Genomic DNA, 24616 nt, shown 5'->3' on the forward strand with positions numbered 1-24616 from the left:
TCCCCCACCAGGTTACCTGTTATTACCACACAGTAAACCAACCCTCCCACCAGGTTACCTGTTATTACCACACAGTAAACCAACCCTCCTCCCCCACCAGGTTACCTGTTTGCTCTGAGTCCGCTGGTGTTCGTCAGCGTGTTTGATGTGTGGTTGGAATCCTTCACCACCAGACAGGCTTACATCGTCAACCTCTTCTCTGTTGGGGTGGTCGCCTTCGGATGTACAGGTACCACCCTTCCCTTCCCCTGTCCGTTGCCTTCGGATGTACAGGTACCACCCTTCCCTTCCCCAATCCTATGCCTTCGGATGTACAGGTACCACCCTTCCCTTCCCCTGTCCTATGCCTTCGGATGTACAGGTACCACCCTTCCCTTCCCCTGTCCTATGCCTTCGGATGTACAGGTACCACCCTTCCCTTCCCCTGTCCTATGCCTTCGGATGTACAGGTACCACCCTTCCCTTCCCCTGTCCGTTGCCTTCGGATGTACAGGTACCACCCAAACACCCAAACACTCATCCCCTGTCTGTTGCCTTCCCCTCTCTGGAAATATTTTAATTGACAATGTATTTTATGATATGATAATAAGGTATTCAGTTCTAGTGACTACCGATTATTTAACCTTAGTTTAGTCAACTGAGTGGTACATGTGACATCCTGGTTATTTAACTCCCTGCTCTCTGTCTCACACTGCACCTTAGCTAAGGAGTCTCTTATAGCCCTGGGGGAGGAGGCTCTGGCCCCTGGGCAAAGGAGGCTCTTATAGCCCTGAGTGAAGGAGGCTCTGAGCCCTGGGCGAAGGAGGCTCTTATAGCCCTGGGTGAAGGAGGCTCTTATAGCCCTGGGTGAAGGAGGCTCTTATAGCCCTGGGTGAAGGAGGCTCTTATAGCCCTGGGGGAAGGAGGCTCTGAGCCCTGGGCGAAGGAGGCTCTTATAGCCCTGGGTGAAGGAGGCTCTTATAGCCCTGGGTGAAGGAGGCTCTTATAGCCCTGGGTGAAGGAGGCTCTTATAGCCCTGGGTGAAGGAGGCTCTTATAGCCCTGGGTGAAGAGGCTTTTATAGCCCTGGGCGAAGGAGGCTCTTATAGCCCTGGGCGAAGGAGGCTCTTATAGCCCTGGGGGAAGGAGGCTCTGAGCCCTGGGGGAGGAGGCTCTTATAGCCCTGGGGAAGGAGGCCCTTATAGCCCTGGGGGAGGAGGCTCTTATAGCCCTGGGCGAAGGAGGCTCTGAGCCCTGGGGGGAGGCTCTGAGCCCTGGGGGAGGAGAATCTTATAGCCCTGGGGGAGGAGGCTCTTATAGCCCTGGGGGAGGAGGCTCTGAGCCCTGGGCGAAGGAGGCTCTGAGCCCTGGGCGAAGGAGGCTCTTATAGCCCTGGGCGAAGGAGGCTCTTATAGCCCTGGGGGAAGGAGGCTCTTATAGCCCTGGGTGAAGGAGGCTCTTATAGCCCTGGGTGAAGGAGGCTCTTATAGCCATGGGTGAAGGAGGCTCTTATAGCCCTGGGTGAAGGAGGCTCTTATAGCCCTGGGGGAAGGAGGCTCTGAGCCCTGGGCGAAGGAGGCTCTTATAGCCCTGGGTAAAGGAGGCTCTTATAGCCCTGGGTAAAGGAGGCTCTTATAGCCCTGGGTAAAGGAGGCTCTTATAGCCCTGGGTGAAGGAGGCTCTTATAGCCCTGGGTGAAGGAGGCTCTTATAGCCCTGGGTGAAGGAGGCTCTTATAGCCCTGGGGGAGGAGGCTCTTATAGCCCTGGGGGAGGAGGCTCTTATAGCCCTGGGATAAGGAGGCTCTGACCCCTGGGGGAGGAGGCTTTTATAGCCCTGGGCGAAGGAGGCTCTTATAGCCCTGGGCGAAGGAGGCTCTTATAGCCCTGGGGGAGGAGGCTCTTATAGCCCTGGGGGAGGAGGCTCTTATAGCCCTGGGGGAAGGAGGCTCTTATTGCCCTGGGGGAGGAGGCTCTTATAGCCCTGGGATAAGGAGGCTCTGACCCCTGGGGGAGGAGGCTTTTATAGCCCTGGGCGAAGGAGTCTCTTATAGCCCTGGGCGAAGGAGGCTCTTATAGCCCTGGGGGAAGGAGGCTCTGAGCCCTGGGGGAGGAGGCTCTTATAGCCCTGGGGGAAGGAGGCCCTTATAGCCCTGGGGGAGGAGGCTCTTATAGCCCTGGACGAAGGAGGCTCTGAGCCCTGGGGGGAGGCTCTGAGCCCTGGGGGGGAGGAGGCTCTGAGCCCTGGGGGAGGAGAATCTTATAGCCCTGGGGGAGGAGGCTCTTATAGCCCTGGGGGAGGAGGCTCAGCGCCCTGGGGGAGGAGGCTCTTATAGCCCTAGGGGAGGAGGCTCCTATAGCCCTGGGGGAGGAGGCTCCTATAGCCCTGGGGGAGGAGGCTCTGAGCCCTGGGGGAAGGAGGCTCTTATAGCCCTGAGGGAGGAGTCCCTTATAGCCCTGGGGGAAGGAGGCTCTTATAGCCCTGGGGGAGGAGGCTCTTATAGCCCTGGGGGAGGAGGCTCTTATAGCCCTGGGGGAGGAGGCTCTTATAGCCCTGGGGGAGGAGGCTCTTATAGCCCTGGGATAAGGAGGCTCTTAGCCCTGGGCAAAGGAGGCTCTTAGCCCTGGGCGAAGGAGGCTCTAACCCCTTGGATAAGGAGGCTCTTAGCCCTGGGATAAGGAGGCTCTTAGCCCTGGGTGAAGGAGGCTCTGACCCCTGGGCGAAGGATGCTCTGAGCCCTGGTCGAAGGATGCTCTGAGCCCTGGGCGAAGGAGGCTCTAGCCCTGGGCGAAGGAGGCTCTTAGCCCTGGGCGAAGGAGGCTCTTAGCCCTGGGCAAAGGAGGCTATTTGCCCTGGAATAAGGAGGCTCTTATAGCCCTGAGGGAGGAGTCCCTTATAGCCCTGGGGGAAGGAGGCTCTTATAGCCCTGGGGGAGGAGGCTCTTATAGCCCTGGGGGAGGAGGCTCTTATAGCCCTGGGGGAGGAGGCTCTTATAGCCCTGGGGGAGGAGGCTCTTATAGCCCTGGGATAAGGAGGCTCTTAGCCCTGGGAAAAGGAGGCTCTTAGCCCTGGGCGAAGGAGGCTCTAACCCCTTGGATAAGGATGCTCTGAGCCCTGGTCGAAGGATGCTCTGAGCCCTGGGCGAAGGAGGCTCTTAGCCCTGGGCGAAGGAGGCTCTTAGCCCTGGGCGAAGGAGGCTCTTAGCCCTGGGCGAAGGAGGCTATTTGCCCTGGAATAAGGAGGCTCTTAGCCCTGGGCGAAGGAGGCTCTTTGCCCTGGAATAAGGAGGCTCTTAGCCCTGGGCGAAGGAGGCTCTTAGCCCTGGGATAAGAGGCTCTTAGCCCTGGGATAAGGAGGCTCTTAGCCCTGGGTGGAGGAGGCTCTTATAGTTGGCCTGCTCCAGAGCAGGATTAGCACAGACTCTGAGGGGGGAAACGCATATAATTTCCACTGTGCCAATCACAAAAGCTGCATTTTCACTTAATTTGCATATGCCTGTGCTGCGTTCTTCACTCTATTTTAATAAGGACAATTCATACTATTTCATCCTTCCCGAAAAACCTGACGGGAAAAAAAATAACGCAATCAGTGCCAAAAACTTTGGCTGCTATGGCTAACGGTTGCTATGGCTAACAAAAACGGTTGCTACGGCTAACGGTTGCTATGCAAGCTAACGTCTTCTCGCTCAGCTAGCCAACTCTAGCCACAAAAACTTACATCTGAAAAGGGCCACAAACGCTCCCCGTCTTAATCTGTTTTCATAGCTTCTCTATTGACTTTTCATTTCAATCCATTATAATAATAATTGGTGCATGATTTTGCCTCTGGGTCAGAAATGTTTACGTCTCGTCGGTACACAGAATTCTCTGTACAGGGGGAAAGAGATGGCATTTTCAAAAGTGATAAACATTGTTTTCCACGGTCTGACAGGCAGACAGCAAGGTTTATACAAACCATCACTGTTGGAAATCAAATGCTAGGCTGTCAAATGCTAGCAAGAGCAGATCATGTTTTTTTTATGCCTTATTGCTTATATCATTGGCCCCGTGGCAGAGATAGAATGTTGGTCGAGAGTGTGTTTGTCCGCCCAGGGCTTTATAATACCAGTGTGAATCCTTATCCCAGGGCTTTAGAATACCAGTGTGAATCCTTAGCCCAGAGCTTTAGAATACCAGTGTGAATCCTTATCCCAGGGCTGTAGAATACCAGTGTGAATCCTTATCCCAGGGCTGTAGAATACCAGTGTGAATCCTTATCCCAGGGCTTTAGAATACCAGTGTGAATTCTTAGCCCAGGGCTTTAGAATACCAGTGTGAATCCTTATCTCAGGGCTTTAGAATACCAGTGTGAATTCTTATCCCAGGGCTTTAGAATACCAGTGTGAATTCTTAGCCCAGGGCTTTAGAATACCAGTGTGAATCCTTATCCCAGGGCTTTAGAATACCAGTGTGAATCCTTATCCCAGGGCTTTAGAATACCAGTGTGAATCCTTATCCCAGGGCTTTAGAATACCAGTGTGAATTCTTAGCCCAGGGCTTTAGAATACCAGTGTGAATCCTTAGCCCGGGGCTTTAGAATACCAGTGTGAATCCTTATCTCAGGGCTTTAGAATACCAGTGTGAATCCGTAGCCCAGGGCTTTAGACTACCAGTGTGAATCCTTATCTCAGGGCTTTAGAATACCAGTGTGAATCCTTATCCCAGGGATTTAGAATACCAGTGTGAATCCGTAGCCACAGGGCTTTAGAATACCAGTGTGAATCCTTATCTCAGGGCTTTAGAATACCTGTGTGAATCCTTAGCCATAGGGCTTTAGAATACCAGTGTGAATCCTTAGCCACAGGGCTTTAGAATACCAGCGTGAATCCTTAGCCCGGGGCTACGAACAATGCAGTGTGAAAAGGCCATTTGTGTTTGCATTTGTCCTCCCTCAGTGCAGCAGTCCAGTTTCTATGGTTACATGGGGATGCTGCCCAAGAGATACACACAGGGGGTGATGACTGGAGAAAGTAAGAGCTGTCATCTTCGTTATATTACTGTATATTCTATACATCTTCATTATATGACTGTATATTCTATACATCTTCATTATATTACTGTATATTCTATACATCTTCATTATATTACTGTATATATACATCTTTATTACATTACTGTATATTCTATACATCTTCATTATATGACTGTATATTCTATACATCTTCATTATATTACTGTATATTCTATACATCTTCATTATATTACTGTATATTCTATAGGCTACACTTGTAGTCTATTGCCAGACCATTTGACAGAAAGGGGAAATATTGTAACCATAACACAGACAGTTTATTTATTTCAATACATTTTTGCGTCATAGGCCTACCCATTGTAAATTACTTGTTTAGCACGGCTTAGAACGCTTCTCAACCAATCACAATGCTTGTAATTATCTCTCTGAGTTGTATCTTCACTAATCCTCTCTCCTCTCTCTCCTCCCGCTCTCCAGGTACAGCAGGTGTAATCATCTCTCTGAGTCGTATCTTCACTAATCCTCTCCTCTCTCTCCTCTCCTCCCTCTCTCCAGGTACAGCAGGTGTAATCATCTCTCTGAGTCGTATCTTCACTAATCCTCTCTCTCCACTCCTCCCTCTCTCCAGGTACAGCAGGTGTAATCATCTCTCTGAGTCGTATCTTCACTAAACTCCTGATCAGTAACGAGAGGATAAACACACTCATCTTCTTCCTGGTGTCCATCACCATGGAGATGCTCTGCTTCCTTCTCCACCTCATTGTCCGACGCTCACGATTCGTCCTTTACTACACAGGCCCCACCCACCGGGGTCACAGCCTGGGGAAAGGTCATGACATCGGGTCGGAGGTCAGCGGGACAGGATACAGGGTTCACCACGACGTCACTACAGAGGAAGTAAGATTTGTAAGTCAGTCTAGACCTGGGGTGAGAGTGGTTCTAGGGGATAATCAGGTAGAGTGGTGGGATAATCAGGTAGAGTGTTTCTATGGGATAATCAGGTAGAGTGGTTCTAGGGGATAATCAGGTAGAGTGGTTCTAGGGGATAATCAGGTAGAGTGGTTCTATGGGATAATCAGGTAGAGTGGTTCTATGGGATAATCAGGTAGAGTGGTTCTAGGGGATAATCAGGTAGAGTGGTTCTATGGGATAATCAGGTAGAGTGGTGGATAATCAGGTAGAGTGGTTCTAGGGGATAATCAGGTAGAGTGGTTCTATGGGATAATCAGGTAGAGTGGTTCTATGGGATAATCAGGTAGAGTGGTGGATAATCAGGTAGAGTGGTGGATAATCAGGTAGAGTGGTGGATAATCAGGTAGAGTGGTGGGATAATCAGGTAGAGTGGTGGATAATCAGGTAGAGTGGTGGATAATCAGTAGAGTGGTGGATAATCAGGTAGAGTGGTGGATAATCAGGTAGAGTGGTGGATAATCAGGTAGAGTGGTTCTATGGGATAATCAGGTAGAGTGGTTCTATGGGATAATCAGGTAGAGTGGTGGATAATCAGGTAGAGTGGTGGATAATCAGGTAGAGTGGTGGGATAATCAGGTAGAGTGGTGGATAATCAGGTAGAGTGGTGGATAATCAGGTAGAGTGGTGGATAATCAGGTAGAGTGGTGGATAATCAGGTAGAGTGGTGGATAATCAGGTAGAGTGGTGGATAATCAGGTAGAGTGGTTCTATGGGATAATCAGGTAGAGTGGTTCTATGGGATAATCAGGTAGAGTGGTTCTATGGGATAATCAGGTAGAGTGGTTCTATGGGATAATCAGGTAGAGTGGTGGATAATCAGGTAGAGTGGTGGGATAATCGGGTAGAGTGGTTATATGGGATAATAAGGTAGAGTGGTAGGATAATCAGGTAGAGTGGTTCTATGGGATAATCAGGTAGAGTGGTTCTATGGGATAATCAGGTAGAGTGGTGGATAATCAGGTAGAGTGGTGAGATAATCAGGGGGAGTGGTGGATAAATCAGGTAGAGTGGTGGGATAATCAGGGAGAGTGGTGGGATAATCAGGTAGAGTGGTGGATAATCAGGTAGAGTGGTGGGATAATCAGGGAGAGTGGTGGGATAATCAGGTAGAGTGGTGGATAATCAGGTAGAGTGGTGGATAATCAGGTAGAGTGGTGGATAATCAGGTAGAGTGGTTATTTTGGCCTTGAGCCCTGCTGCAACTAATGGAGCAGAAAAGAGAGAGGGTGTGTCTCTAATTTCGGCATATTGCCACATACATCACTGTGACTACATCTCCTACTTACTGAAACAAGGTTACGTCAACCTGCTGAACACACACACACACACACACATAGACGGTCATTTCCCTCTGTAAATCATCCCTGAATATCTGCGGGACCTGCTTGACCTGACACGTGATAGGCTGAATATCTACAGGACCTGGTTGACCTGACACGTGATAGGCTGAATATCTACGGGACCTGGTTGACCTGACACGTGATAGGCTGAATATCTACGGGACCTGGTTGACCTGACACGTTGGGGTTCAGGTGATAGGCTGAATATCTACGGGACCTGGTTGACCTGACACGTTGGGGTTCAGGTGATAGGCTGACCCTTGATTATTCACTCCAGAGGAAACCAGGAGAGGAGAGGAGACAAGGAGACAAGGAGGCTATGAAGTGTTTGTCTCATCTCAGGGTAACGGAGTGGTGGCGACGACGTCGCCATCTGATGATGTCACAGATGAGTTCACAGGAGGGACGTACGTTCGGTTTGGAGTTCCTAAAGACAAGATCCGGAGAAGCTGGCCTGGACTACGAGGTAACAACCACATCTATACCTGTCTGTCTGTCTGTCTGTCTGTCTGTCTGTCTGTCTGTCTGTCTGTCTGCATCACAGACTCAATCAGGGACATGTTGAAAATGTCAGTGAAGACACTTGCCAGTTGGTCAGCGCATGCTCGCAGTACACGTCCTGGTAATCCGTCTGGCCCCGCAGCCTTGTGTATGTTGACCTGTTTAAAGGTCTTACTCACGTCGGCTACGGAGAGCGTGATAACACAGTCGTCCGGAACAGCTGCTGCTCTCATGCATGCCTCAGTGTTGCTTCCCTCGAAGCGAGTATATAAGTGATTTAGCTCGTCTGGTAGGCTCGTGTTGCTGAGCAGCTAGTGGCTGTGCTTCCCTTTGTAGTCTGTAATAGTTTGCAAGCCCTGCCACGTAAGACGAGCGTCGGAGCCGGTGTAGTACGATTCAATCTTAGCCCTGTATTGACGCTTTGCCTGTTTGATGGTTCGCCGCAGGGCATAGCAGGATATCTTATAAGCTTCCGGGTTACAGTCCCTCTCCTTGAAAGCGGCAGCTCTAGCCTTTAGCTCAGTGAGGATGTTGCCTGTAATCCATGGCTTCTGGTTGGGGTATGTACGTATGTCATCGATGCACTTATTGTTGAAGCCAATGACTGGTGTTGTGTATTCCTTAATGCCATTGGAGGAATGCCGGAATATATTCCAGTCTGTACTAGCAAAACAGTCCTGCAGCTTAGCATCTGCTTCATCTGACCATGTTATTATAGACCGAGTCACTGGTGCTTCCTGCCTTAATTTTAGCTTGTCAGCAGGAATCAGGAGGATAATTATGTTCAGATTTACCAAATGGAGGGTGAGGGAGAGCTTTGTACACGTCGCTGTGTGTGGAGTAAAGGTGGTCCAGAGTTATTTCCCTCTGGTTGCACATTTAACATGTTGATAGAGATTTGGTGAAACTGATTTAATTTTTCCTGCATTAAAGTCTCCGGCCACTAAGAGGCGCCGCCTCTGGGTGAGTGGTTTCCTTATTTCCTGATACAGCTGACTGAGTGCGGTCTTAGTGCCTGTCTGTGGGGGTACATAAACAGCCCTCAGCCTCGGACTGGGTCCTGTCTTAATAGCAACTCAGAGGTGACCTCTTTTATGCACGAATGATTTGCTGATTGAACAATTGTGCAAAGAAGTTTTGCACACGTGCAGAAGAGGTTCATGGGAGTTTTGCTCAACTGAGTTTTGCATCTTTTGTAGAGAGTTGTGTTTACTGTTTTGGGGAACAAAATGTGCTTAGCATTTGCATTGTGTGTGAAAACAAAGAGAAATGACTTAGAGTTTATCACCAAGTAATACTGTCGTAGTGCTCATTAGGTTGTGATGGAGATCAGTTCCACCCCAGTTTCATTCAAAGTGTCTTAGCGATCTAGAGAAACTGTAATGTCGAACGAGTGCTTGTAAACACAATGATTCTACCCAATGTTTGTACACTACGGATACCAACAGCATTCCTCTTCCCTCGTTCCCCCTCTCTTCTCTTCTCACCCCCTCCTTTTTCCCTTCTCCTCCCCTCCACCTCCTCCCCCTTCTCCCTCATCCCCTTCCACTGCCTTCTCCCCCTCCCTCTCCTCCCCTCCCCCTTCTCCCCCTCCCTCTCCTCCCCTCCCCCTTCTCCCCCTCCCTCTCCTCTCCTCCCCTCCCCCTTCTCCCCCTCCCTCTCCTCCCCTCCCCCCCTCCCTCTCCTCCCCTCCCCCTTCTCCCCCTCCCTCTCCTCCCCTCCCCCTTCTCCCCCTCCCTCTCCTCCCCTCCCTCTCCTCCCCTCCCCCTTCTCCACCCTCCCTCCCTCTCCCCCCTCGTTCCCCCTCTCTTCTCTTCTCACCCCCTCCTTTTTCCCTTCTCCTCCCCTCCACCTCCTCCCCCTTCTCCCTCATCCCCTTCCACTGCCTTCTCCCCCTCCCTCTCCTCCCCTCCCCAATCTCCCCCTCCCTCTCCTCCCCTCCCCCTTCTCCACCCTCCCTCTCCCCCCCTCCCCCTTCTCCCCCTCCCTCTCCTCCCCTCCCCCTTCTCCACCCTCCCTCCCTCTCCCCCCTCTTCTCCCTTCTCCTCCTCTTCTCCCCCCTCCCTCCCTCCCTCCCCCCCTTCTCCCCCTCCCTCTCCTCCCCTCCCCCCCTTCCCCCTCCCTCTCTCCCTCCCCCCCTTCTCCCCCTACCTCCTCCTCTTCTCCCCCCTTCAGATATGTTTCTTCACAGGTACATCGTTGCCAGAGTGATCTGGGCCTACATGTTGTCTATAGCAGTGACCTATAGCATCACTCTGTGTCTGTTTCCTGGTCTGGAATCAGAGATACGCAACCCAACCCTGGGGGAGTGGCTACCTATACTCATCATGGCCACATTCAACATGGCCGACTTCGTAGGCAAGGTCAGTTTACTTGTCCAGTGTTCTCAAACCTCTCCTCGGGGACCCCCAGCCGTTCCAAACCTCTCCTCGGGGACCCCCAACCATTCCAAACCTCTCCTTGGGGACCCCCAGTGTTGGAGAGGTTTGGAATGGTTGGGGGTCCCCAAGGAGAGGTTTGGAATGGTTGGGGGTCCACGAGGAGAGGTTTGGAACAACTGGATGGATGGTATGGATGAATGGATGGATGGATGGATGATAGGAATGTAGATTGATGGATGGATGGTAGGAATATAGATTGATGGATGGATGGTAGGAATATAGATTGATGGATGGATGGATGGTAGGAATATAGATTGGATGGTAGGAATATAGATTGATGGATGGATGGATGGTAGGAATATAGATTGATGGATGGATGGTAGGAATATAGATTGATGGATGGATGGATGGTAGGAATATAGATTGATGGATGGATGGTAGGAATATAGATTGATGGATGGATGGATGGTAGGAATATAGATTGATGGATGGATGGATGGTAGGAATATAGATTGATGGATGGATGGATGGTAGGAATGTAGATGGATGGATGGATGATGGATAAATGGATGAATGATGGATGGATGGTAGGAATGTAGATAGATGGATGGATGGATGATGGATAAATGGATGAATGATGGATGGATGGTAGGAATGTAGATTGATGGATGGATGGTAGGAATGTGGATAGATGGATGGTAGGAATCTAGATAGATGGATGGTAGGAATGTGGATAGATGGATGGATGATGGATGGCTGATAGTAGAAATGTAGATGGATGGATGGATGGATAGATAGGTAGGTAGATAGATAGATCAGTCGATGGATGGATGGGTAGATGGATGGTAGAAATGTAGATAGATGGATGGGTAGATGGATGGTAGGAATGTAGATAGATGGATGGCTGATAGTAGGAATGTAGATGGATGGATAGGTAGGTAGGTAGATAGATCAGTCTGGATGGATGGATGATGGATAGATGGATGGATGGATTATGGATGGATGGATGATGGATAGATGATGGATGGATGATGGGTGGGTGGGTGGGTGGGTGGGTAGATGGGTGGATGGGTAGATGGGTGGATGGATGGATGGGTAGATGGATGGATGGGTAGATGGATGGATGGGTGGATGGATGGATGGGTAGATGGATGGATGGGTAGATGGATGGGTAGATGGATGGATGGGTGGATGGATGGGTAGATGGATGGATGGGTGGATGGGTGGATGGATGGGTAGATGGGTGGATGGATGGGTAGATGGTTGGGTGGATGGATGGGTAGATGGGTGGATGGATGGATGGGTAGATGGATGGGTAGATGGATGGATGGGTGGGTGGATGGGTAGCTGGATGGGTGGATGGGTAGATGGGTGGGTGGGTGGATGGGTAGATGGATGGATGGGTAGATGGATGGATGGGTGGATGGGTAGATGGATGGATGGGTGGATGGATGGGTAGATGGGTGGATGGATGGTAGATGGATGGATGGGTGGGTGGATGGGTAGCTGGATGGGTGGATGGGTAGATGGGTGGGTGGGTGGATGGGTGGATGGGTAGATGGGTGGATGGATGGATGGGTAGATGGATGGGTAGATGGATGGATGGATGGGTAGATGGATGGATGGGTAGATGGGTGGATGGGTAGATGGGTGGATGGATGGATGGGTAGATGGATGGGTAGATGGATGGATGGATGGGTAGATGGATGGATGGGTAGATGGATGGATGGGTGGATGGATGGATGGGTAGATGGATGGATGGATGGATGGATGGGTAGATGGATGGATGGGTGGATGAGTGGATGGATGGGTAGATGGATGGATGGGTGGATGGATGGGTAGATGGGTGGATGGATGGGTAGATGGGTGGGTGGATGGATGGGTAGATGGGTGGATGGATGGATGGGTAGATGGATGGATGGGTAGATGGGTGGATGGATGGGTAGATGGATGGATGGGTGGGTGGATGGGTAGCTGGATGGGTGGATGGGTAGATGGGTGGGTGGGTGGATGGGTGGATGGGTAGATGGATGGATGGGTAGATGGATGGATGGGTAGATGGATGGATGGGTGGATGGGTAGATGGGTGGATGGGTAGATGGGTGGATGGATGGTAGATGGATGGATGGGTGGGTGGATGGGTAGCTGGATGGGTGGGTGGGTGGGTGGGTGGGTGGGTGGATGGGTAGATGGGTGGATGGATGGATGGGTAGATGGGTGGATGGATGGGTAGATGGGTAGATGGGTGGGTGGATGGGTAGCTGGATGGATGGGTGGATGGGTGGATGGATGGGTAGATGGATGGATGGGTAGATGGGTGGATGGGTGGATGGATGGGTAGATGGGTGGATGGATGGGTAGATGGGTGGGTGGATGGATGGATGGGTGGATGGGTTGATGGATGGATGGGTAGATGGATGGATGGGTAGATGGGTGGATGGATGGGTGGATGGGTGGATGGATGGGTAGATGGATGGATGGGTAGATGGGTGGATGGGTGGATGGATGGTAGATGGGTGGATGGATGGGTAGATGGGTGGGTGGATGGATGGATGGGTGGATGGGTTGATGGATGGATGGGTAGATGGATGGATGGGTAGATGGGTGGATGGATGGGTGGATGGGTGGATGGATGGGTAGATGGATGGATGGGTAGATGGGTGGATGGGTGGATGGATGGGTAGATGGGTGGATGGATGGGTAGATGGGTGGGTGGATGGATGATGGGATTGGTGATGGATGGATGGTAGATGGATGGATGGGTAATGGTGGATGGATGGATGGGTAGATGGGTGGATGGGTAGATGGATGGATGGGTAGATGGGTGGATGGATGGATGGGTAGATGGGTGGGTGGATGGGTAGATGGGTGGATGGATGGGTAGATGGATGGATGGGTGGGTGGATGGATGGGTAGATGGGTGGATGGGTGGGTGGATGGATGGATGGGTAGATGGGTGGATGGGTAGATGGATGGATGGGTAGATGGGTGGATGGATGGATGGGTAGATGGGTGGGTGGATGGATGGGTAGATGGGTGGATGGGTAGATGGGTGGATGGGTAGATGGGTGGGTGGATGGATGGGTAGATGGATGGATGGATGGATGGGTGGATGGGTGGATGGATGGGTGGATGGATGGATGGGTAGATGGGTGGGTGGATGGGTGGATGGATGGGTAGATGGGTGGATGGATGGATGGATGGGTAGATGGGTGGGTGGATGGATGGATGGGTGGATGGATGGGTAGATGGGTGGGTGGATGGATGGATGGGTGGATGGTTGATGGATGGATGGGTAGATGGATGGATGGGTAGATGGGTGGATGGGTGGATGGATGGGTAGATGGATGGGTGGATGGGTAGATGGGTGGATGGATGGGTAGATGGGTGGATGGGTGGGTGGATGGGTAGATGGGTGGATGGATGGGTAGATGGATGATGGGTAGATGGGTGGATGGGTGGGTGGATGGATGGATGGGTAGATGGGTGGATGGGTAGATGGATGGATGGGTGGATGGGTAGATGGATGGATGGGTGGATGGATGGATGGGTAGATGGGTGGGTGGATGGATGGGTAGATGGATGGATGGATGGATGGATGGGTGGATGGGTAGATGGATGGGTGGATGGATGGATGGGTAGATGGGTGGGTGGATGGGTGGATGGATGGGTAGATGGGTGGATGGATGGATGGATGGGTAGATGGGTGGGTGGATGGATGGGTAGATGGGTGGATGGATGGGTGGATGGATGGGTGGATGGATGGGTAGATGGGTGGGTGGATGGATGGGTGGATGGATGGGTAGATGGATGGATGGGTGGGTGGATGGATGGGTGGATGGGTAGATGGGTGGATGGTGGGTGGGTGGATGGGTGGGTGGATGGATGGATGGGTGGATGGGTGGGTGGATGGATGGGTAGATGGATGGATGGGTAGATGGGTGGATGGGTAGATGGGTGGGTGGATGAGTAGATGGGTGGATGGGTAGATGGGTGGGTGGGTAGATTGGTGGATGGATGGGTAGATGGGTGGATGGATGGGTAGATGGTGGATAGGTGGGTGGATGGGTAGATGGGTGGGTGGATGGATGGGTAGATGGAATGGGTGGATGGATGGGTGGATGGAATGGGTAGATGGGTGGATGGATGGGTAGATGGGTGGATGAGTAGATGGGTGGGTGGGTGGGTGGATGGGTGGGGTGGGTGGACTGGGTGGGTGGATGGGTAGATGGGTGGGTGGGTGGATGGATGGGTAGATGGGTGGGTGGATGGATGGGTAGATGGGTGGGTGGATGGGTAGATGGGTGGGTGGATGGGTAGATGGGTGGATGGATGGGTAGATGGGTGGATGGGTAGATGGGTGGATGGGTAGATGGGTGGGTGGGTGGATGAGTAGATGGGTGGGTGGGTGGATGGGTGGGTGGATGGGTAGATGGGTGGATGGATGGGGTGGATGGGTGGGTGGATGGATGGGTAGATGGGTGATGGATGGGTAGATGGGTGGGGTGGATGGATGGGTAGATGGATGGATGGGTAGATGGGTGGGTGGGTGGATGGGTAGATGGATGGATGGATGGGTTGATGGGTGGGTGGTGGTGGATGAGTAGATGGGTGGGTGGGTGGGTGGATGGGTAGATCGGTGGGTGGGTGGATGGATGGGTAGATGGGTGGATGGGTGGATGGATGGGTAGATGGGTGGATGGATGGGTAGATGGGTGGGTGGATGGATGGGTTGATGGATGGATGGTTAGATGGATGGATGGGTAGATGGATGGATGGGTAGATGGGTGGATGGGTGGATGGATGGGTAGATGGATGGGTAGATGGATGGGTGGATGGGTAGATGGGTGGATGGATGGGTAGATGGGTGGATGGGTGGGTGGATGGGTAGATGGGTGGATGGATGGGTAGATGGATGGATGGGTGGGTGGATGGATGGGTAGATGGGTGGATGGGTGGGTGGATGGATGGATGGGTAGATGGATGGATGGGTAGATGGATGGATGGGTAGATGGGTGGATGGGTAGATGGATGGATGGGTGGATGGATGGATGGGTAGATGGGTGGGTGGAATGGATGGGTAGATGGGTGGATGGGTAGATGGGTGGATGGGTAGATGGGTGGGTGGATGGGTAGATGGATGGATGGATGGATGGGTGGATGGGTAGATGGATGGGTGGATGGATGGATGGGTAGATGGGTGGGTGGATGGGTGGATGGATGGGTAAATGGGTGGATGGATGGATGGATGGGTAGATGGGTGGGTGGATGGATGGGTAGATGGGTGGGTTGATGGGTGGATGGATGGGTAGATGGGTGGGTGGATGGATGGATGGGTGGATGGGTTGATGGATGGATGGGTAGATGGATGGATGGGTAGATGGGTGGATGGGTGGATGGATGGGTAGATGGATGGGTGGATGGGTAGATGGGTGGATGGATGGGTAGATGGGTGGATGGGTGGATGGGTAGATGGGTGGATGGGTAGATGGATGGATGGGTGGATGGGTAGATGGATGGATGGGTGGATGGATGGATGGGTAGATGGGTGGGTGGATGGATGGGTAGATGGATGGATGAATGGATGGATGGGTGAATGGGTAGATGGATGGGTGGATGGATGGATGGGTAGATGGGTGGGTGGATGGGTGGATGGGTAGATGGGTGGATGGATGGGTAGATGGGTGGGTGGATGGATGGGTAGATGGGTGGATGGATGGGTGGATGGATGGGTAGATGGGTGGGTGGATGGATGGGTAGATGGGGTGGATGGATGGGTGGATGGGTGGGTAGATGGGTGGATGGATGGGTAGATGGATGGATGGATGTGGTGGATGGATGGGTAGATGGGTGGATGGGTGGGTGGATGGATGGATGGGTGGATGGATGGATGGGTAGATGGGTGGATGGGTAGATGGATGGATGGGTGGATGGGTAGATGGATGGATGGGTGGATGGATGGATGGGTAGATGGGTGGGTGGATGGATGGGGTAGATGGGTGGATGGGTGGATGGGTAGATGGGTGGGTGGATGGATGGGTAGATGGATGGATGAATGGATGGATGGGTGGATGGGTAGATGGATGGGTGGATGGATGGATGGGTAGATGGGTGGGTGGATGGGTGGATGGATGGGTAGATGGGTGGATGGATGGGTAGATGGGTGGGTGGATGGATGGGTGGATGGATGGGTGGATGGATGGGTAGATGGGTGGGTGGATGGATGGGTAGATGGGTGGATGGTAGATGGGTGGATGGGTAGATGGGTGGGTGGATGGGTAGATGGATGGATGGATGGATGGGTGGATGGGTAGATGGATGGGTGGATGGATGGATGGGTAGATGGGTGGGTGGATGGGTGGATGGATGGGTAAATGGGTGGATGGATGGATGGATGGGTAGATGGGTGGGTGGATGGATGGGTAGATGGGTGGATGGATGGGTGGATGGATGGGTAGATGGGTGGGTGGATGGATGGATGGGTGGATGGGTTGATGGATGGATGGGTAGATGGATGGATGGGTAGATGGGTGGATGGGTGGATGGATGGGTAGATGGATGGGTGGATGGGTAGATGGGTGGATGGATGGATGGGTAGATGGGTGGATGGGTGGGTGGATGGATGGATGGGTGGGTGGATGGATGGATGGGTAGATGGGTGGATGGGTAGATGGATGGATGGGTGGATGGGTAGATGGATGGATGGGTGGATGGATGGATGGGTAGATGGGTGGATGGGTAGATGGATGGATGGGTGGATGGGTGGATGGGTAGATGGGTGGGTGGATGGATGGGTAGATGGATGGATGAATGGATGGATGGGTGGATGGGTAGATGGATGGGTGGATGGAATGGATGGATGGGTGGGGTGGATGGGTGGATGGATGGGTAGATGGGTGGATGGATGGGTAGATGGGTGGGTGGGTGGATGGATGGTAGATGGGTGGATGGATGGGTGGATGGATGGGTAGATGGGTGGGTGGATGGATGGGTGGATGGATGGGTAGATGGGTGGGGTGGATGGATGGGTGGATGGATGGGTAGATGGATGGATGGGTGGGTGGATGGATGGGTGGATGGGTAGATGGGTGGATGGGTGGGTGGAATGGATGGATGGGTGGATGGGTGGGTGGATGGATGGATGGGTAGATGGGTGGATGGGTAGATGGGTGGGTGGATGAGTAGATGGGTGGATGGGTAGATGGGTGGGTGGGTAGATGGGTGGATGGATGGGTAGATGGGTGGATGGATGGGTAGATGGGTGGATAGGTGTGTGGATGGGTAGATGGGTGGGTGATGGATGGGTAGATGGATGGGTGGATGGATGGGTGGATGGATGGGTAGATGGGTGGATGGATGGGTAGATGGGTGGATGAGTAGATGGGTGGGTGGGTGGATGGGTGGGTGGATGGGTGGGTGGGTGGATGGGTGGGTGGATGGGTAGATGGGTGGGTGGATGGATGGGTAGATGGGTGGATGGGTGGGTGGATGGGTAGATGGGTGGGTGGGTAGATGGGTGGATGGATGGGTAGATGGGTGGATGGGTGGGTAGATGGGTGGGTGGATGGATGGGTAGATGGGTGGATGGATGGATGGGTAGATGGGTGGGTGGATGGATGGGTAGATGGGTGGGTGGATGGGTAGATGGGTGGGTGGATGGGTAGATGGGTGGATGGATGGGTAGATGGGTGGATGGGTAGATGGGTGGGTGGGTGGATGAGTAGATGGGTGGATGGGTAGATGGGTGGGTGGATGGGTGGGTGGATGGGTGGATGGATGGGTGGATGGGTGGGTGGATGGGTAGATGGGTGGGTGGATGGATGGATGGGTAGATGGATGGGTAGATGGGTGGGTGGATGGATGGGTAGATGGATGGATGGGTAGATGGGTGGGTGGGTGGATGGGTAGATGGATGGATGGATGGGTTGATGGGTGGGTGGGTGGATGAGTAGATGGGTGGGTGGGTGGGTGGATGGGTAGATCGGTGGGTGGGTGGATGGATGGGTAGATGGGTGGGTGGATGGGTAGATGGGTGGATGGATGGGTAGATGGGTGGATGGATGGGTGGGTGGGTGGATGGATGGGTGGGTGGATGGGTAGATGGGTGGGTGGATGGATGGGTAGATGGGTGGGTGGATGGGTAGATGGGTGGGTGGATGGATGGTGGATGGGTAGATGGATGGATAGGTAGATGGATGGATGATGGGTGGGTGGGTGGATGGTTGGGTGGATGGGTAGATGAATGGATGATGGATGGATAGATATAGATATACACTAAGCCCTCTGCCCTTTCCAGATCCTGGCTGCGTTGCCCTATGAGTGGACGGGGGGTCACCTGCTCCTCTTCTCCTGCCTGCGGGTGGTCTTCATCCCTCTGTTGGTGATGTGTGTGTATCCCTCCTCCACCCCAACCCTCTCCCACCCCGCCTGGCCCTGTCTCTTTTCTCTCCTCATGGGCGTAACCAACGGTTACTTTGGATCAGTCCCCATGATACAGGCTGCTGGGAAGGTCCCGCCGGAACAGAGAGAACTAGCAGGTGAGGGGTGATGAGGTAGAGGGTGATAAGGTAGAGGGGTGGTGAGGTAGAGGGGTGGTGAGGTAGAGGGGTGATGAGGTGGAGGGGTGGTGAGGTAGAGAGGTAATGAGGTAGAGGGGTGATGAGGTAGAGGGGTGATGAGGTAGAGGGTGGTGAGGTAGAGGGGTGATGAGGTAGAGGGGTGATGAGGTAGAGAGGTAATGAGGTAGAGGGGTGGTGGGGTAGAGGGGTAATTAGGTAGAGGGGTGGATCTACTTTTATAATAATACAATTGCTCAGAGAAAGAGATGTTGTTTAACAAGTAATCACTTATATCTCATTATTGGCACCTGTAAAGAATCGTATTGGTCAAATGTAACTAAATGAAATCTGCATTAATAATGTTTGAAATTAATCTCAGTTGAAGGAACTATATTGTGGCCTTCCATGGCTTCCTGTTTCACTGGGGTATAGAAATGAGGTAACACACATTTAAAATCCATTCGTCATTCAGAAATGGTTCATGGACCACAAAAATCCACTATTTGTAATGGCCTTTTCAGACGCCTGGACATGAACCCATTCATACCTGTGGTTTGAATTGAAGTAGCCAGTCCATAAGGATCTAGAAAGATCTATTGAGGAATGGTCTGAAATCCCTCCCCAATGTGTTCTCCAATCTCAGAAAACATTTTAGAAAACGTCTGTGTCGTTATCCTCGCAAGGGGAAGGTGCTGGAGTATTGAAAACAGGGGTGTTCTCTCTAGGTGATGGAGTATTTGAAAACAGGGGTGTTCTCTCTAGGTGATGGAGTAGTGAAAACAGGGGTGTTCTCTCTAGGTGATGGAGTATTGAAAACAGGGGTGTTCTCTCTAGGTGATGGAGTATTGAAAACAGGGGTGTTCTCTCTAGGTGATGGAGTATTGAAAACAGGGGTGTTCTCTCTAGGTGATGGAGTATTGAAAACAGGGGTGTTCTCTCTAGGTGATGGAGTAGTGAAAACAGGGGTGTTCTCTCTAGGTGATGGAGTATTGTAAACAGGGGTGTTCTCTCTAGGTGATGGAGTATTGAAAACAGGGGTGTTCTCTCTAGGTGATGGAGTAGTGAAAACAGGGGTTTCTCTCTAGGTGATGGAGTATTGTAAACAGGGGTGTTCTCTCTTGGTGATGGAGTAGTGAAAACAGGGGTGTTCTCTCTTGGTGATGGAATATGGAATAGTGAAAACAGGGGTGTTCTCTCTAGGTGATGGAGTATTGAAAACAGGGGTGTTCTCTCTAGGTGATGGAGTAGTGAAAACAGGGGTGTTCTCTCTAGGTGATGGAGTATTGAAAACAGGGGTGTTCTCTCTTGGTGATGGAATATGGAATAGTGAAAACAGGGGTGTTCTCTCTAGGTGATGGAGTATTGAAAACAGGGGTGTTCTCTCTAGGTGATGGAGTAGTGAAAACAGGGGTGTTCTCTCTTGGTGATGGATTATTTCATTGTTATCAAGTCTCTTTATATCAGACTGTGCACCCTGAAACTAAAGTCCTCCTTAAAAACTCTAAGTTCTCTCTCTTTCTCCCACTTTCTTTTCTTTTGGGGTGCCAAAACATTTAACTACCATTTTAAATGTTTACCTTTTAAATAGAATATCTTTCTCTAAACAATTGTAATAATTTATAATCATATGAGGGTTTTTTTGTTCACAAAATATATCTCGGTATTTGTATGATTTTATTTTATACAGTATTTGTTGTTCATCGTTATCAAAGGTGCCAATAATTCTGGAGGTGTCTCTATATACACTCTATATTGTAATACTGTAAACCACTCAACTGCAGCAGGAGCTCCTCCTACAATTTAGTGCCGATTTTCTACATTGACAGTGCTCTATCTATATACTATATAATAATCTCCTCCCTCTCTCTCTCTCTCTCTCTCTCTCTCTCTCTCTCTCTCCTCTCCTCTCCTCTCCTCTCCTCTCCTCTCCTCTCCTCTCCTCTCCTCTCCTCTCCTCTCCTCTCCTCTCCTCTCCTCTCCTCTCCTCTCCTCTCCTCTCCTCTCTCAATCCTTCTCCTCTCTCAATCCTTCTCCTCTCCTCTCCTCCCCTCTCCTCTCTCAATCCTTCTCCTCTCCTCTCCTCTCCTCTCCTCTCCTCTCCTCTCCTCTCCTCTCCTCTCCTCTCCTCTCCTCTCCTCTCCTCTCCTCTCCTCTCCTCTCCTCTCCTCTCCTCTCCTCTCCTCTCCTCTCCTCTCCTCTCTCTAGGTAACACTATGACTGTATCGTACATGACAGGGTTGATGTTGGGATCAGCTGTGGCCTACGCTGCCTATAGCTTCACTGCACCGGGCTCAAACACACACACACTCACCAACATCACCACAGGGTATTGAACACACACACACACACACACACACACATACACATTCACATACACACACACACACATACACACACACACACACACACACACATACACACACACATATACATACACAGAGCCCAGAAAAGGCCTCAGCGAAAAGGAGTCGCTCCAGACTGACAGGATACTGAACTCCAGCCTGACCTCTAACCTCTGACCCCTCCGGCCTGCCACACTCCCCAGCTCTCTGCTGTTTCCAGGATGTTATCCTGATTCACCTCCTGATCCTCCTCGTCTATACTGCTGGGCTTTCTGCTCTGCCCGGGAGACAACGTGAACAGAACCTCTGATTGGCTCCCTGCTCTGCCCGGGAGACAACGTGAACAGAACCTCTGATCGGCTCCCTGCTCTGCCCGGGAGACAACATGAACAGAACCTCTGATCGGCTCCCTGCTCTGCCCGGGAGACAACATGAACAGAACCTCTGATCGGCTCCCTGCTCTGCCCGGGAGACAACATGAACAGAACCTCTGATCGGCTCCCTGCTCTGCCCGGGAGACAACGTGAACCTCTGATTGGCTCCCTGCTCTGGCCGGGAGACAACGTGAACAGAACCTCTGATCGGCTCCCTGCTCTACCCGGGAGACAACGTGAACCTCTGATTGGCTCCCTGCTCTGCCCGGGAGACAACGTGAACAGAACCTCTGATCGGCTCCCTGCTCTGCACGGGAGACAACATGAACAGAACCTCTGATCGGCTCCCTGCTCTGCCTTGGAGACAACGTGAACAGAACCTCTGATTGGCTCCCTGCTCTGCCCGGGAGACGACGTGAACCTCTGATCGGCTCCCTGCTCTGCCCGGGAGACAACATGAACAGAACCTCTGCTTGGCTCCCTGCTCTGCCTTGGAGACGACGTGAACAGAACCTCTGATCGGCTCCCTGCTCTGCCCGGGAGACAACTTGAACAGAACCTCAGACTCTCATACACGCCGACTGACACGCCTCTGTGACATCACCTGTGTGACAGCTATGACCCGATGCATGACATGATCCTTGCCTTTCCGTTAGTGATCTACCGCGGATCGAGATGAGGAACCTACCAGTGATCAAAGTCGGTCTTTATTCTTCAGGGTTCATGTCAATATAAACGTTGTGAATGTAAAACATATTAAATAAAATATATAACCGACAAACATGAAATAAAATCAAATGTGTCTATACCTGTTCTGTCTAGAGACTGTATATACCTGTCTGAGAGGTTGTTCTGTCTAGAGACTGTATATACCTGTCTGAGAGGTTGTTCTGTCTAGAGACTGTATATACCTGTCTGAGAGGTTGTTCTGTCTAGGGTCTGAGAGGTTGTTCTGTCTAGAGACTGTATATACCTGTCTGAGAGGTTGTTCTGTCTAGGGTCTGAGAGGTTGTTCTGTCTAGAGACTGTATATACCTGTCTGAGAGGTTGTTCTGTCTAGGGTCTGAGAGGTTGTTCTGTCTAGAGACTGTATATACCTGTCTGAGAGGTTGTTCTGTCTAGGGTCTGAGAGGTTGTTCTGTCTAGAGACTGTATATACCTGTCTGAGAGGTTGTTCTGTCTAGAGACTGTATATACCTGTCTGAGAGGTTGTTCTGTCTAGAGACTGTATATACCTGTCTGAGAGGTTGTTCTGTCTAGAGACTGTATATACCTGTCTGAGAGGTTGTTCTGTCTTGAGACTGTATATACCTGTCTGAGAGGTTGTTCTGTCTAGGGTCTGTATATACCTGTCTGAGAGGTTGTTCTGTCTAGAGACTGTATATACCTGTCTGAGAGGTTGTTCTGTCTAGAGACTGTATATACCTGTCTGAGAGGTTGTTCTGTCTAGGGTCTGAGAGGTTGTTCTGTCTAGAGACTGTATATACCTGTCTGAGAGGTTGTTCTGTCTAGGGTCTGAGAGGTTGTTCTGTCTAGAGACTGTATATACCTGTCTGAGAGGTTGTTCTGTCTAGAGACTGTATATACCTGTCTGAGAGGTTGTTCTGTCTAGAGACTGTATATACCTGTCTGAGAGGTTGTTCTGTCTAGAGACTGTATATACCTGTCTGAGAGGTTGTTCTGTCTAGAGACTGTATATACCTGTCTGAGAGGTTGTTCTGTCTAGGGTCTGAGAGGTTGTTCTGTCTAGAGACTGTATATACCTGTCTGAGAGGTTGTTCTGTCTAGAGTCTGAGAGGTTGTTCTGTCTAGAGACTGAGAGGTTGTTCTGTCTAGAGACTGTATATACCTGTCTGAGAGGTTGTTCTGTCTAGGGTCTGAGAGGTTGTTCTGTCTAGAGACTGTATATACCTGTCTGAGAGGTTGTTCTGTCTAGAGACTGTATATACCTGTCTGAGAGGTTGTTCTGTCTAGGGTCTGAGAGGTTGTTCTGTCTAGAGACTGTATATACCTGTCTGAGAGGTTGTTCTGTCTAGAGTCTGAGAGGTTGTTCTGTCTAGAGACTGAGAGGTTGTTCTGTCTAGAGACTGTATATACCTGTCTGAGAGGTTGTTCTGTCTAGGGTCTGAGAGGTTGTTCTGTCTAGAGACTGTATATACCTGTCTGAGAGGTTGTTCTGTCTAGAGACTGTATATACCTGTCTGAGAGGTTGTTCTGTCTAGGGTCTGAGAGGTTGTTCTGTCTAGAGACTGTATATACCTGTCTGAGAGGTTGTTCTGTCTAGGGTCTGAGAGGTTGTTCTGTCTAGAGACTGTATATACCTGTCTGAGAGGTTGTTCTGTCTAGAGACTGTATATACCTGTCTGAGAGGTTGTTCTGTCTAGAGACTGTATATACCTGTCTGAGAGGTTGTTCTGTCTAGAGACTGTATATACCTGTCTGAGAGGTTGTTCTGTCTAGAGACTGTATATACCTGTCTGAGAGGTTGTTCTGTCTAGGGTCTGAGAGGTTGTTCTGTCTAGAGACTGTATATACCTGTCTGAGAGGTTGTTCTGTCTAGAGACTGTATATACCTGTCTGAGAGGTTGTTCTGTCTAGAGACTGTATATACCTGTCTGAGAGGTTGTTCTGTCTAGGGTCTGAGAGGTTGTTCTGTCTAGAGACTGTATATACCTGTCTGAGAGGTTGTTCTGTCTAGGGTCTGAGAGGTTGTTCTGTCTAGAGTCCAGAGCCTGAGAGGTTGTTCTGTCTAGGGTCTGAGAGGTTGTTCTGTCTAGGGTCTGAGAGGTTGTTCTGTCTAGAGTCCAGAGCCTGAGAGGTTGTTCTGTCTAGAGTCTGTATATACCTGTCTGAGAGGTTGTTCTGTCTAGGGTCTGAGAGGTTATTCTGTCTAGGGTCTGAGAGGTTGTTCTGTCTAGAGACTGTATATACCTGTCTGAGAGGTTGTTCTGTCTAGGGTCTGAGAGGTTGTTCTGTCTAGAGACTGTATATACCTGTCTGAGAGGTTGTTCTGTCTAGGGTCTGAGAGGTTGTTCTGTCTAGAGTCTGAGAGGTTGTTCTGTCTAGAGACTGTATATACCTGTCTGAGAGGTTGTTCTGTCTAGGGTCTGAGAGGTTGTTCTGTCTAGAGACTGTATATACCTGTCTGAGAGGTTGTTCTG

At 51.2% G+C, this 24616-nt stretch overlaps 1 protein-coding gene across 1 annotated transcript in view; it reads left to right on the top strand.

Moving 5' to 3' along the window:
• LOC116371561 (equilibrative nucleoside transporter 4) overlaps positions 1–22248 on the top strand; it is a 31467-nt gene extending 9219 nt beyond the window's left edge. The window contains exons 4-10 of the mRNA XM_031820412.1: positions 101–229; positions 4911–4985; positions 5616–5893; positions 7642–7765; positions 9976–10163; positions 18478–18718; positions 21285–22248. Coding sequence (XP_031676272.1) covers positions 101–229; positions 4911–4985; positions 5616–5893; positions 7642–7765; positions 9976–10163; positions 18478–18718; positions 21285–21391 — 1142 coding nt within the window. The 3' untranslated portion in view covers positions 21392–22248. The remainder of the gene's footprint in view (positions 1–100; positions 230–4910; positions 4986–5615; positions 5894–7641; positions 7766–9975; positions 10164–18477; positions 18719–21284) is intronic.
• The last annotated feature ends 2368 nt before the right edge of the window (positions 22249–24616 follow it).

The sequence above is a fragment of the Oncorhynchus kisutch genome, unplaced genomic scaffold (assembly GCF_002021735.2).
Source record: "Oncorhynchus kisutch isolate 150728-3 unplaced genomic scaffold, Okis_V2 scaffold3378, whole genome shotgun sequence".
NCBI classification, from domain to species: Eukaryota; Metazoa; Chordata; class Actinopteri; order Salmoniformes; family Salmonidae; genus Oncorhynchus; species Oncorhynchus kisutch.